Source organism: Arvicanthis niloticus, chromosome 3 (genome assembly GCF_011762505.2).
Source record: "Arvicanthis niloticus isolate mArvNil1 chromosome 3, mArvNil1.pat.X, whole genome shotgun sequence".
NCBI classification, from domain to species: Eukaryota; Metazoa; Chordata; class Mammalia; order Rodentia; family Muridae; genus Arvicanthis; species Arvicanthis niloticus.
In genome coordinates this window covers 56,282,971-56,296,335 of record NC_047660.1, presented here as the reverse complement: position 1 = coordinate 56,296,335, position 13,365 = coordinate 56,282,971, and the positions used below count along the sequence as shown (strand labels likewise).

General features: G+C 42.6%; 1 protein-coding gene across 1 annotated transcript; it reads left to right on the top strand.

Moving 5' to 3' along the window:
• The first annotated feature begins 6,279 nt into the window (after positions 1 to 6,279).
• Positions 6,280 to 9,548, top strand: Defb130b (defensin beta 130B). The gene is made up of 2 exons (XM_034497233.2): positions 6,280 to 6,407; positions 9,366 to 9,548. The coding sequence occupies exons 1-2, from the start codon at positions 6,350 to 6,352 to the stop codon at positions 9,545 to 9,547; spliced, it is 240 nt and encodes a 79-aa protein (XP_034353124.1). The 5' UTR covers positions 6,280 to 6,349; the 3' UTR covers position 9,548.
• Positions 9,549 to 13,365: the final 3,817 nt, after the last annotated feature.

The window sequence follows — 13,365 nt, the reverse complement described above, 5'->3', positions numbered from 1 at the left end:
TTCCTGCTTCCTGCTTCCTGCTTGCAGCTGAAGATGTAAGCACTCGGCTTCTTGCTCTTGCTCTTACTATGGGACTTGTTGCGAGGCCTATCTGCAGTGACATATTTTTATTTCTCTGACTCTTCTTTCTGTAAATTGCTTCTGCTTACTGTGTATTGTCTCACCAATGGAAAAGTAACCAGTACAATGTCTATCAAGGGATGAATGTATAAAGAACATGTAGAAACAGTGGCCATAAAGAAGAAGGAAATCATGTCCCTTAAAGAGGAACGATGGAACTTGAGATGTTTGTGTAGGATGAGATAAGCCAGCCTCAGGAAGATGACCATCCATGTATTCCTTCACATGCCTTCCAAAGAACAAGCTGGAAACTAGAGAGATGGCTCAACTGTTAAGAATACTTGCTACTCTTGCAAAGGACCCTAGGTTGGCTGCCAGAGCTTTTATCAGATGACTCACAATCATCTGTAACTCCAGCTTCCTTCAGGTGATCTGACATCCTTGGACACCCACACGCACATAAGCAGACACACGTACAAAATAATTCATCATCATCATCACCAAGTCATTTAAAGAACAAATACATTTAAATAAGTTTAAGGTAAGACTTAGAGATATAAAAAGGCCTGTTATGACAAAGGAAGGTGTCTGGAGTAATGGGAAAGACGAGCAGGGCAGTGAGGGTGGAGGACGTAACTGCACGGGTTTCTCACTATTATTTTGTACAGCTGAAATGTACCTTGAGAACAAAAGAACAGCAAATAAATAAACAAACAACTAAACTTTACCCAAAGAGAGGTATGGCTTTGCCCTACCTTACTGAAGGGATCCTGGATTTTTTTTTTTTTTTTTTGAGAGAAGTAGCTTTCCTTTTCTGAGGCCTTGATACAAGATAGTCTGTCTTCAGGATAATATTTTGTAACATTCTGTTTGGTTCTCACATCTGGAAGAACCAGAGACTAAGCCTCAAGCGTTTGTTGGAGACTACAGGTCATAAGTGTAGGCAGGGTTGGCTGGAGACCACCAAAATTCAGAATCAGACACCTGAGCTTCCAGCCCACAAGAACACAGCAGCTTCTTGTCCATGATGCTAGACTGGTCATGCATCTCTAAAGATGCTGTTAGGTCTGATGTCCAGATGTTTCCTTAAACAATGTTCCTTCTCTTCATCCTAGTGTTTAAAAATATTATATATATATGTGTGTGTGTGTGTGTGTGTGTGTGTGTGTGTGTGTCTTTACAAGCTCCAAATGTGCTTCAAAAATATTATTATTATTACTTTTTACCCTATTTCATAGGTCTACTCATATATTCTATTATTTGCATCATAGGAATGTGTCGATTTCTTCTAAGTAATGTCTAGGTGGGCCACAGTGGTTTTTCATAAGCATACTTGGTTTTATCCATTGTTTGGTCTTTTGAAAGAGTCAACTGGTTTCACTGGTTTTCTACTTTCTATCCCATAGACTCACATCTTTTCCTTTATTGTCTCCTCTATTTCTCTGCCTCAAGCATGGTTTACTCTTTTCCTCAGTGTTCTTGACGATAACTCAGACCAGAAGGCTGTGCTTCCTTGTTGTCTCACTGGCGTTTGAGGCTATACACACCCTGTTTCACATGGACTCTGCATGTTCTGCTTTGGTTTCATTTATAGTCCATTTGAGAAATTAATTTCCACTATAAATTTCTTTTTTGTTATATTATTTAGAAACATTTTGTTCGGTTTTCAAATATTTGTTACACTCCTTCATTTCCACACCCCCTGTTTCTTTCTAGTTTAATTCCATGCAGACTGAAGGACATCCTGTTGGAAAAGGCCGTCTCATGGAGTTTTCGCCCTCTGATTGACCACATAAGAATGGGTCAGGGACACTTTGTCACTGAGATATGAAGAAACCACACATCCTGTTGTGGGATTATTGCTCTGTGTGGGGGTATCTTTCCGGGTTTCAGAGTCAGCCTGTACTGATTTTGAGGTTAAGAATTGCTAAGATTGCAAAATAGCTCTAATGTCTTCATATGTCATGCTACATCCCTTGACAGATCAGAAGACTCCTCTGCGTGTTCATACTAAGCCATCTCATTGGCCTCCAGAATTTCTAATCAGTCTTAAACATAATAAACTTCTTAGCATAGAGCTAAGTACCTTTTAAACTAACTCTCTCAGTTAACTGTGTGCACAGCTGTGACTAAGAAGCCCCTGATGCTTAGAATCAAGAGATGGAGGTAGTGTTGGTGTTTAAAGAAGGCATTTCTCCCTGCCTATGCCCATACCTCAAGACACTACCTGATCTAGAGACTTAGAATTCAAATCCAGGCCTCCTGTTCTCCGTCTCACACAGTGGCATTTCAGTATTTCCATGGATGACAGACGTCTCCAGAATAAATAACCATGCCTCTCAACACCTTCCTGAAAGCAAAAAGTTCCCAGTTTAGTGTCCGAAGCAAATCTACACACCATATAGTAAGCTGTCCAGGGTGAGCAAAGCACTATGGAAGTTCAAACCAAGAACTGGGTGCACAATTAATCATGTTCAAGTCTAATAATTCTAGGAAATGGTTCCTAGCCAAATATCCAGTCACTTAGTAAGCCAGCAGGCTCCCAGCAGAACCTAACCCACCGTAACTGAATATAGATGGCTGTATGATCACAAACTTTCATCTGTAGCCAAAATGTTTGAAGACCATGTTCCTATTTAACAAGGTTTCCTGGTCAAAACTGTGCATGCAACCGCATCCTTGGTGAATCCAGTGACCAAGAGAACAGACACTTTAGTCTTCCCATGCAGATCAGTCTACAGAACACTGCCATGGACATCCCTAATGAGGTACAGAGGGACACTCGTTGATCAGACAAAGGCATCCCACTGATGACAGCAAGCCACAGGGCAGTCTTCACTGCCTCCTGGATGCAAGGTCTATCCTCAGCTTTGCCACTTTCTTCTTTATGAGTCAAGTTCTATCAGGTACCGATAAACTCTGCAAGTGCTTAGGTAAGAGGAGGATGTCAGACAGGTTGTGGGGAAACAATCCTTAAAGGCTAGCCACTATCACCTATGGCCCCAAAAGGCATTTTCACAAGGATTCACAAGACCTGTGGCCAGCTGTCTTATCCATTTTCCACTACAATTGTAGCTTAGAGAAAATGAAGTCAGGGGTGTTTCAAGTGTTTGCAACTCCTTTTACCCCATCACAAGTGTGAATTTAATTGGATAAAGTTACTAGATATTCCTAGATCTGGATAATTTAAAAACTGGGATAATTCTAGTAAATCTTTATCATCAGAACTCTGTTTACTCAGGAGAGAAGTTACTTATCTTGACCACTGGCCTAAGAGCTCTGTAGGTCCAGGCAGACAGACTGGTGGGACTTGTGGCCTCAGGACCACATGTGGGACAGCAGCCTACAATATCCCTAACCCATCACTGTAAAGTGCCTGCTTCCTTGGCCTCAACCCTGTGCCTGAAGGCTTTATCCCAGGCCCTGGCTTCCCTCTTTTTTTTTTCAGCACCAGGCTGTTAAGGTAAAACGGAGATGTGGGAACAAGAGCATGTATTGAGCATTCAGTATGAACCATTTGCTTGGAGTAAGCTATACAGGCTCCTGGCTTTAGCCTGGCAAAGAAAACAAATCAGGAAACCTCCTAGAATTCCTAACTACATAGAGCCAAGAGATGGTAAGCAGCGCTGTGCTTTAGAGCAGAAGGAATCCATTCTCACCCACTTTGGTGCCTGCAGGACCTTTGGATTGGGAAGAGTCAGAAAGTGGCCTATCATCTCAGTTACCTTGGCTCTGTGCTTTATATGCACAGAGAGACATTGATGAAGAACGTACAGCAGAAAATGCCATGGGAGGTATCATGATCTTGACAAATTGAGTTTCCTTTCTAAATATGTGCAACGAAGGACCGCTTACTGCTAACCAGTTCATAGTGCTTCATGCTGGGGGGAGGGTAGATGGCTCTTAGCACAATCCCAACTCTGCTTCAGTAAATATGATATGGGGAAGAGAAAGGGAAAGACAAAAGTGGGAAGAAAATGGAGATTAAAAAACAAACCAGTTTAGCATTGTAGATACTTATAGTGTGCTGACTCCTTGTTGGACAGCAAATACACAAAGAAAATCACATGCTGGCCTTTGATCCCATAAAGTCATATGCTACTCAACTTTGGTTGTCACATGAGACCCTATCTCAAAATTTTTTTAACTAAAAACAAACAAACTTGAATTTGGAAAAGCTGTTCTGTTTTTTGTGTGTTTGTTTGTGGGTTTATCATTTTGGTTTGGTTGAGTTTGGTTTGGTCTGGTCTGGTTTTGCTTGCTTGCTTGTTTGTTTTGTTTTTGTTCTGAATATGACAGGATTTCTTGTAGCCCTTGAGCTGGCTACTTAGCCAGGGATTGAGCTTCTGATCTGCCTGCCTCCAATTCCCGAGTGCTGGGGTTCCAGCGTGTACTACTGGACGCCTGTGGTGCTGGGGCTCCAACCCTCATGCATGTTCTCTGTGCAAGCACGCTAACAACTGAGCTGCATCCCCACCACTGCCACCCTGATTCATTTTCTCATTGCCATTCGAACAAAACACTGTTTTGTGAAGCCAAGCACAGGAGACAAACACCACATCATGCCACTCTGTGTGCTCCTCTCCGTGATGTAGCCACTCTTCTAAGCTGGCAACTTATTCCAGTGAGTTCTCTCATGAAGCCTTTGAAAGGTGTCTGAACATTGTTTTCATCTGTGACAACATGGGCAGAATCAGGAAACATATGAAGCAAAATCAACCAGGCAGAGAAATGCAAATCCAGTGTGCCCTCACTCACTGGGGAATCGAAAGAGATCTGATAATGGAGAGAGGAGAGTGGACTAGCCATCAGCTGGAGCAGGGATGGGTGATGTGTGAACGTGGAGAAAGGTGCCAATATACACTACTGGTGAGAGGAAGAAGCATGGAAGAGAAACGTCAGCGTGCAATACTTCTATATGGTTTTCTGATTTTTGAGAATGCCATACACATATTAAAATACAATGTATTTTAATCATATTCACCACTACTCCCCCCTTTAACTCCTCCCGGATCCACTTCTCCCTGCCCCTCCCCTTCCTACCAACTCCCAACTTTGTGTATCTTTTTTTGTTATTGCAAGACAGGCCCATAGGTGCAATAGTGTTAAGAACATTATAGGGCTGTCAATAGTTTTGTGCTCTGATTTAAAGCCCACTCCTAAGAAGGAAACTCATGCAGTGCTGTAAATCTGGCTAGAGTCTCATAGTTGGGGAGCGCATATGTTCCAGTAGTAAATCGACTGCAACGATTTGACGAAACTTCCAAGGTATTGATCATATCATCCTCTAAATAAATATGCATCTCTCTACCCATAGATTAGAGAAGCTTTCAAACCTAAACTCACAACTGGTCAACGTGTGGAGAATAACTGACTACAAATAAGACATCTGTCACACACACACACACACACACACACACACACACACACACACACACACACAAAACCACACGCTCAGGAAACATTGAAGAAAAGAAGGAAAGATTCTAAGAGACAGAGGTCAGGGTGAGAGCAGGGCAAAACAATCTCTTTTGGGCATGACAGTAACTGTTCTCATGAATTCACAACATCTGTGATCTGCCTGCATAAGACCTACACCAGATCAAGCCAGTTAGTATTTGAGCACAAAGGGCTCACAAGTCCCCCACACCTGAGAAGCTATGGACAATTTCTGGAGAAGGAAGTGTTGTTGTTTTTTTTTTTTTTTTCAAAGGCATGGCCCTGGTAGGTGGACCATGCTCTAGTGGACAACCTCACACCACCAGCATACAAGGCAGCACAGAGGGAACTCAATGGGTTATGAGAAAAAGATACATAACGTTTAATTATACAGTTCAAAACACTAGGGGAGAAGTGCTTGATCATGTTTGCGGGAAGAAGGTTGCCGGTTATCCTAATTTGACCATTACATGCTGTGTACGTGAGCTGGTTATAACACTGATCTCCACAAGCAGGCATAGCTGTTATATGCCATGTAAAAAAATTTAATCATGAATTGTGTTTTTTTAAAAAAAAAAAAAAAAAGAATTGGCTGACAGCACTGACCACTGGTGGAACTGAGAACACATAGGAAGGAAAAGGAAACCATTAACCATCTGGTTCTCTATTATTAGGTTAATTTGTCACCAAATTTAGAAACACTAAGGTTTGGAAATACTCCCACAGAAGCAGTTTTCTTTCTTTGCGTGTCAGGCTTCGCTAATCAGCAGGGACCACGGGCCCCCAGAAGTGAATAAAAGCCCCGTGCTGACCAGCGCTGACCACCGTCCACATTGCTGGCCACTCAGCCATGAGATTCCATTCCTTCCTATCTGTCCTCTTCCTCTTTGTGATGATGGTGCCAAGAGGTAAGCTGGGAAATGACTTCAGGAGCAGGACTTCTTAGGAGGTCCACTGGGGTGCACACCTGTGCTTTGTCCCCCATAACTCAGCTGTCAGGACACAGACTTGAGTGTCCCAGAGTCCAACACCTTCAAAACTGATGAGGTCCAAATTCAGAAAGGAGTCGAGGACACCCATCAACACAAGATGGGGACCAGGAACACCACTATGGAGAGGAGAGGCCCAATTACAGAGCTAGAGGAAGAGAGGTTCTCGACAGAAGACTCAAGTCAATATACTTGAAAAGAAATTAGCTCCACCAGCCAAAGGAGTGTGAAGATTAATTCATATTGCTGGGGGAATGGAGGAGGTATACAGAGTCTATTGGTGAGAAGTGTACGTAAGTACTAGAAACAAATTTTTAAAATCTCAGGAGCAGAGGATCTATGGAGAAAATAAAGACAGTGGGAAGCTTCAGTGACGGGTCCATGTACAAATCTGGACTGCATCCCTGAGAGCCACGATTCATATGTTTTTTTGTTTGTTTGTTTGTTTGTTTGTTTTTTTGGTTTTTCGAGACAGGGTTTCTCTGTGTAGCCCTGGCTGTCCTGGAACTCACTCTGTAGACCAGGCTGGCCTCGAACTCAGAAATCCGCCTGCCTCTGCCTCCCAAGTGCTGGGATTAAAGGCGTGTGCCACCACCGCCCGGTGATTCATATGTTTGAATGCTAGAATCTAGAATCAAGTGCAAACCACACCATCCCTCTTCTGACTGTTCCATGCAGATCCTGGTGAGAGTTTATAAAATCCTTTCTCCACCACCTTTTGGAAGAAAGGGGGCTTGCTGGGTATAGCTCAGGGAGCAGAGGACTGGACAATAGTAAAAGCACTGCCTACCATCCGCCGGGTGCTCACATTTCGCAAACTACTGTCTGTCCTCACTGAGAGAGTCCTTCTTGGTTCATCTCTGAGATTCTCTTAAGCCAAAGGCTCCCACTTGTGAATTGGAGTCTAATTTATGAGCATCCTCCTTGTCTACCTGGTACCTAGCTGTGCTCTCACAAAGGAGAAGATGCAATCATCCATTCATTTCTCAGTGGTAGTTAGAAAGCTTGGCTGCAGTGGACAGACTGGCAGGAACCTGTGATGTAAAGTATGACACTAATTATTTGAAGTTACACTAGTGGCCATGCCTTTCACATTAGATAACAGAAGCTATGTTACGTGAAGACTATGATTGTGCTAAGATCATCCAGCCATGTGGTTGCAACACTAAACCACGTTTCTCTTCTTCTGGATCCTTGTTAGTTCCACCATCCACACAGACATAAAAATGGCAACTGATTTCTGCCAGACTTTTGCCTCAAGACCTCTTAACTGGATGGGTATTGAGGAAACTATGGAGATCTCTCTCTCTCTCTCTCTCTCTCTCTCTCTCTCTCTCTCTCTCTCCTTTGCCATGTATGACAGCATTGAAGGACCAGGGGTGCTACTAAGGATGTGAAATAAAAAGGTATGTTATTTCACCTACACAAGGACCCAAAATAATCAAACTCAGAATAGATAACCACAATGGTGGTTATCAGATCCTGGAGGTGAGGGGAAGAAGGACCAGAGAGTTCGATATAAAAATTCAGTTAAACCATTTGATGAATAAATTTTATAGATGAATTCTAAAGTTTCAAGTCTATATCTCTTAAAAAATGTTAAGAGGTTGGGCTTTATGGTAAGGCTTCTTATGATAAAGAGAGTAATGAGAGGCTATTTAGGATGAGGAGAGAGCTAGCCTCCTGCAGAGTTCACAGGGAACTCAGAGAGAGGCTTGCATTGCAAGTCAGGATCCTGATCCTTCCAGAACAAGCAAGTTCAGCCTTCCTTTGCTCCTCCCAAATGGGTTACACTGTGAGGATGGAGTAAATCAAAGTCCTGCAGGTCCTCAGTGGAAGGAAGCACTTCACATGGCTGGGCCTCTTGTGAGCCCAGAATGTCAAGACAGAAAGATATCAAAGAATCTTACATATATTGCATCTTTTTATTGTCTGAGAATTTAATGTACATATATAATGTGTTTTGGTCAAACCCACCCCCAATCCCTCTTTCCAATCTTCTATTCCCACACTTTTTTTTCTCTACTAACTTCATGAGCTTTGTTTTAAAATCACTGAGTCCACTTCTACTGAGGACCATAAGCAGAAGCCTGTTGTTTCTGTAACACCCGTTGTCATCACCAGTGGAAGTAATGAACCTTCCTGGTGTTGGAAAGGCACTGACATGTGGCCTTACCTATGCTCTCCTCAACAGCCAAACGAACTAAGAAAACATGTGGACATACTTGAAAACTTGCAGCTCTGAGAAGTCTCTCCAAGGATATAGACGCAAAAGGCATGGAGTAGCTCAATAAGCATGTTTCTTACACAGCTCAGGGGTGGGGTGGGGTGGAGATGACTTGGAAGCAGAAGAATGGACTGATTTTCTTCCAAGTTGGAGATGAGAGCATCTGCATCTGATGAGGATGCTGTGTGAGCATGGGATAAGTCCTGCTGTTGAAACTCCTTCTGGGTAGATATATTGATGCTTCAGTCCAAGGTGACTCACTAGAAGGGAGACTGGACAAGACATTGCTTGTCCACTGAAGTTCCAGACACCTTCTCCATCATGGTAACAGTAAACACTTCCACACCCTCAAAGTGTGCTGCCAGAATGAGGACCACATCTCTGAAACCCCATAAGTTAGCATGCTCACTCCAAGGTGTATCTAATCCCAAATGCTTAACCCCTCTCCCTGTTGGAAGAGAGAGAGAGAGAGAGAGAGAGAGAGAGAGAGAGAGAGAGAGAGAGACTATTTCTGTGTAAGCACTTGATCTCTCTGTGTAGATAATATTGTGTGTCCCATTCCAGAGCCATTTTCTAGGATTGTGGCTTTGTGCACATTTACAGTACTTTGAAAGTGAATTAACAGTGTTGTTTAATTTCTTCTCATGCAGAAAAGGCAGGCGTTGTCCCGGGCGAAAAGCAGTGCCTTGTGTTGAAAGGGATATGCAAAGACATAGCGTGCACAGCCATAGATGATACTATTGGTGTATGTAACGACGAGAAGAAATGTTGTAGGAGATGGTGGGTGTTTGAACCCTACCCAACACCCGTTCCCAAAGGGAAGTCTCCTTAGACAGAGGAACATGCTAAGCTTTCAAACTCCAGAAAACATGGACAAGCTTTGCAGACTTCTGCTCACCTACACTTACCTTCTCCCTTGTCTGGAAATAAATATCCTGAGTTCGTACTTCCTGGTCGCTGCAAGCCTTTTAAAAATCTACCAGAAGTTAGTAAAAAGAACTGAGAGGGGGACCCCTGACTGCTTCAGAATGTACTGGAACACCTCTCTTCAAGGTCCTCCTTTACTGTTTTTAAAACGGGGTTTGAGAAATTATTTAAGATTTATTATAGCAATACTTTCATCTCTAAATTTAATAATAGTAATAGTAATAATAACAATAACAATTAGAAGAAAATATATCCTGAAAATATTTAAGCAAAATGAGCGTCCAATAAAAAGATCAAAGTAAAACTTTAAACATGTAAAATAGTGAATATGAAGTACATAACATTTGCTTGTCCACACTGGAATATAAACACTTTCTTTCATTTGCTTCTGAAAGCATAGCATTTTCATGAGCTGAGAATGAAGCTCAGAAACAGAGCACTTGACTAACCCTGGCTCAAAACACTAAAAATAAATATAATTTTTACTAAGCTCTACTTGGAGCATATGGGTAAAAGTCTATCAGTTGTGAGAACTTACTGACAGTGCACCTGATAGTTAGGCTATGATCTCTACTCTCACTCCCAAACACAACTTCAAATGGCATAATCTAAATTCTTAAAATCTAAAACAATTACATTTCTTTAATGTCTATCTCAAAAGATAAAAAAAAAAATCCTGAAGTATAATTCTGGAAGAAAATAACTTTAAATTTTTCTTACACCTCTTAACATAAAAGAGTAATTTATCTGTGCAATTTTAAAACATGACAGAACATCTTTTAGACTAGAATATACAATAACACACATGGTTTTGCATAATAATAATGGTTGCACAGGTATAACAATTATGAACAAACCAGATATATCATAAATATGCCAAAGTGAGATATATAAATTCATACCACTCGATTAGTGAGTGTGTGCTCCTCTCTTTATGACAATTAAAAAAAAATCAAAACAGACACATGAAATTTATTAACAAAATCAGCCAAAAGATACAATGAATCTTCACCAAGAGCCAAACCCTTTTAGTCTTCCACAAGTGAAGATGTACAAAAAAATGGCGTGTCTTCATTCACTGACAAAGTCTCAACATTTCTGTGCATATGCACAACACTGAAACATAAGGACACTCTTGGACACCCTTTTATAGTCTGTACACTCACTGCTTTGGGTACATGAAAATCTGGGCTGGTTGGTTTTTGTCAACCTGACACAAATCTAGTCACATCTGGGAAGAATCTGGTTGAGAAAATACCTTTGTAAAACTGGCCTGTAGGCAAGCCTGTGGGGCATTTTCTTAATGATTGGGGTAGGAGGGTCCAGATCACTGTGGATGGTGCCACCCCTGAAATGGGGTCCTGGGTTAAATAAGAAAGCAGGCTGAGTAAGCCTGTAAGTAGTGTTCCTCCATTGCTTCTGCTCCAGTTCCTGGACTGAGTGCCTACCCTAGCTTCCCTCAGACTACAAGCTGTAAGCTGAAATAAAGCCTTTCTTCCCCAGGCTGCTCTTGGACTAAGTTAACTAAGGCAAAATCCATTCCTCTTGTTTCCAGATATGGACCCAAATTTGACAAAAAAATCATCCTATTGACCCAATAGCATCTTTTAGCTGTGTCTTCTTACCTTATGGATCACGTGATTATTTCTAAGTAGACAACTTTCTGGTTTCTTCAGGCAAAAAGAACTTTGCTTCACTGAAATCTCTTATAGTCTCATCAGCTGGAGGGATGCCAATACAGGCAGAGAGGGTTGTTGTAGGTGTGTGTGTGTGTGTGTGTGTGTGTGTGTGTATGTATGTGTGTGTGCTGTGTACTCTAGTGGGTGGGTGCCTGCAGAGGCAAAAAGAGGGCATCAGATTCCCTAAAGCCAAAGTTAAAATCAGTTGTGAGCTGCCTGACCTGGGTCTTGGGAACCAAACTTGAGTTCTTGGTAGAGGAACAGCAAGAGGTCTGAGCCACTGAGCTGCTCTCCAGCTCCTCCTTACCAAATGTCTAGAGAGAAATGAAAATCTGAAACCAACACTCAAAGAACAAATCTCTCTAAAGACAATCTAAAGCCCAAAGACATCAAAACCCAAACAAATTAATGCCTGGAGTGAAATGATCTTTCCCACACTGGAATCCAAAGTTTTCTGATTAAATAACTGAGAGCTTGAGCATTAGTTTTTGATTCTTCATCACAGGGATCCTTCCGTGAGTTGGGAAGCTTTAGTTCATTCAGTGTGGAGTCTCCTGTGGGCTTCACATTCCATCAGAGCACAGGGAATGGAAACTGAGAAACCGACAAAGCCCAGGAGATGACTTAGTGGTTAAAGTGTCCACCACACTAACACAAAGACCTTAGGTTAGATCCCCAAAGCCCTGTCTAAAAGCCTAGCATGGAGCCATGTGAATGTAAACCCAGTCTTGGGATAGGAGGCAAACAGGAGTATCCTTGAAGCTCATTGGCTACAGCCTAGTCAAACTGATATGCTTCAGTCTCAGTGAGAGATGGTCTCAAAACATGTGAAGGGAGGGCCAACAAGGCAAGACCTCCACTCACGCATACACACACACAACAACAACCCACCACACACACACACACACACAATAATATTAACTAAATTTTTTAATAAAAAGAAACAGCAAGATCAAAAGAAGGCAAAATAGAAGCTACAGTGCTGTCTTCTCTACAAAGAAGCAGCAAAGGAGTGAGCAATGACATTGTGGTATGAGTGGCCATGAAACTCAACAAGGAGAGGATATTAACCCCTTAAGACATGTGTGGCCCTTTGAAAGAAAATGGCCCCCATAGGTCCAAAGGGAGGTGTGTCCTTGGAGTAGTTGTGGCTTCGTTTGAGAAGGTGCATGAGTAGGTGATGGGCTTCAAGGTCTCAAAAGCTCAAGGCAGTTCACTTCCTGCTGCCTGCAGATCTGGATGTAGAACTCTCAGCTCCTTCTCCAGCACCATGTCTGCCTGGACACTGCCATGCTTCCCACCGTGATGATAACGGACTGCTGGGAGCCAACTTTTAGCAGAAAGTGGCTAGATTATCTTTGCAGCCATCTGGAACCATATACCCTGATAAGAGATTTGGTTTTCAATAGCCTACAACAGCTGAAGCACACTCTGATATCCCACATATTTTGTTTTGCTGTTTATTGCCCCCAGCTGCAAGGCGCACGTGGTAGCCAAGCCTGCAAGGCATGCAGTTCACGTGCTGTCCACGTGCTATCTACGCCATACATGCCTATAAGGTGCACGTGGTATCCAAGCCTGCAAGGTGCACGGTGCACGTGCTATCCACGCTATAAACACCTGTAAGGCTTACATCATATCAACACCTGCAAGGCACGTGGTAGCCACGCTCCTACAAGGCATGTGGCAAAAGCGTATAAATACCTCAGAATTCCCTTCAATAAACGAGACTTGAGACTTGAGACTTGATCAGAACCTCTGTCTTGTCTCCATTCTTCGCGTCTCTTCCCCTGCAGCCCCACTCTCTCTCTTGACCAGAGCACTTATCCCCAAAGCGTTGAAGCAGAGTACAGGTCTCAACAATGGACTGAACCTCTGAAGCTGTAAGCCAGCCCCAATTAAATCTTTGCCTTTATAAGAGTTGCCATGGTCATGGTGTCTCTTCACAGCAACAGACCACTGCCTAAGACAACATGGAGACCTGGAATGCTTGCCATAGAGTCCTGACCAGGGGACTTCCCACAGCAGAAGAAAAGAGAAACAG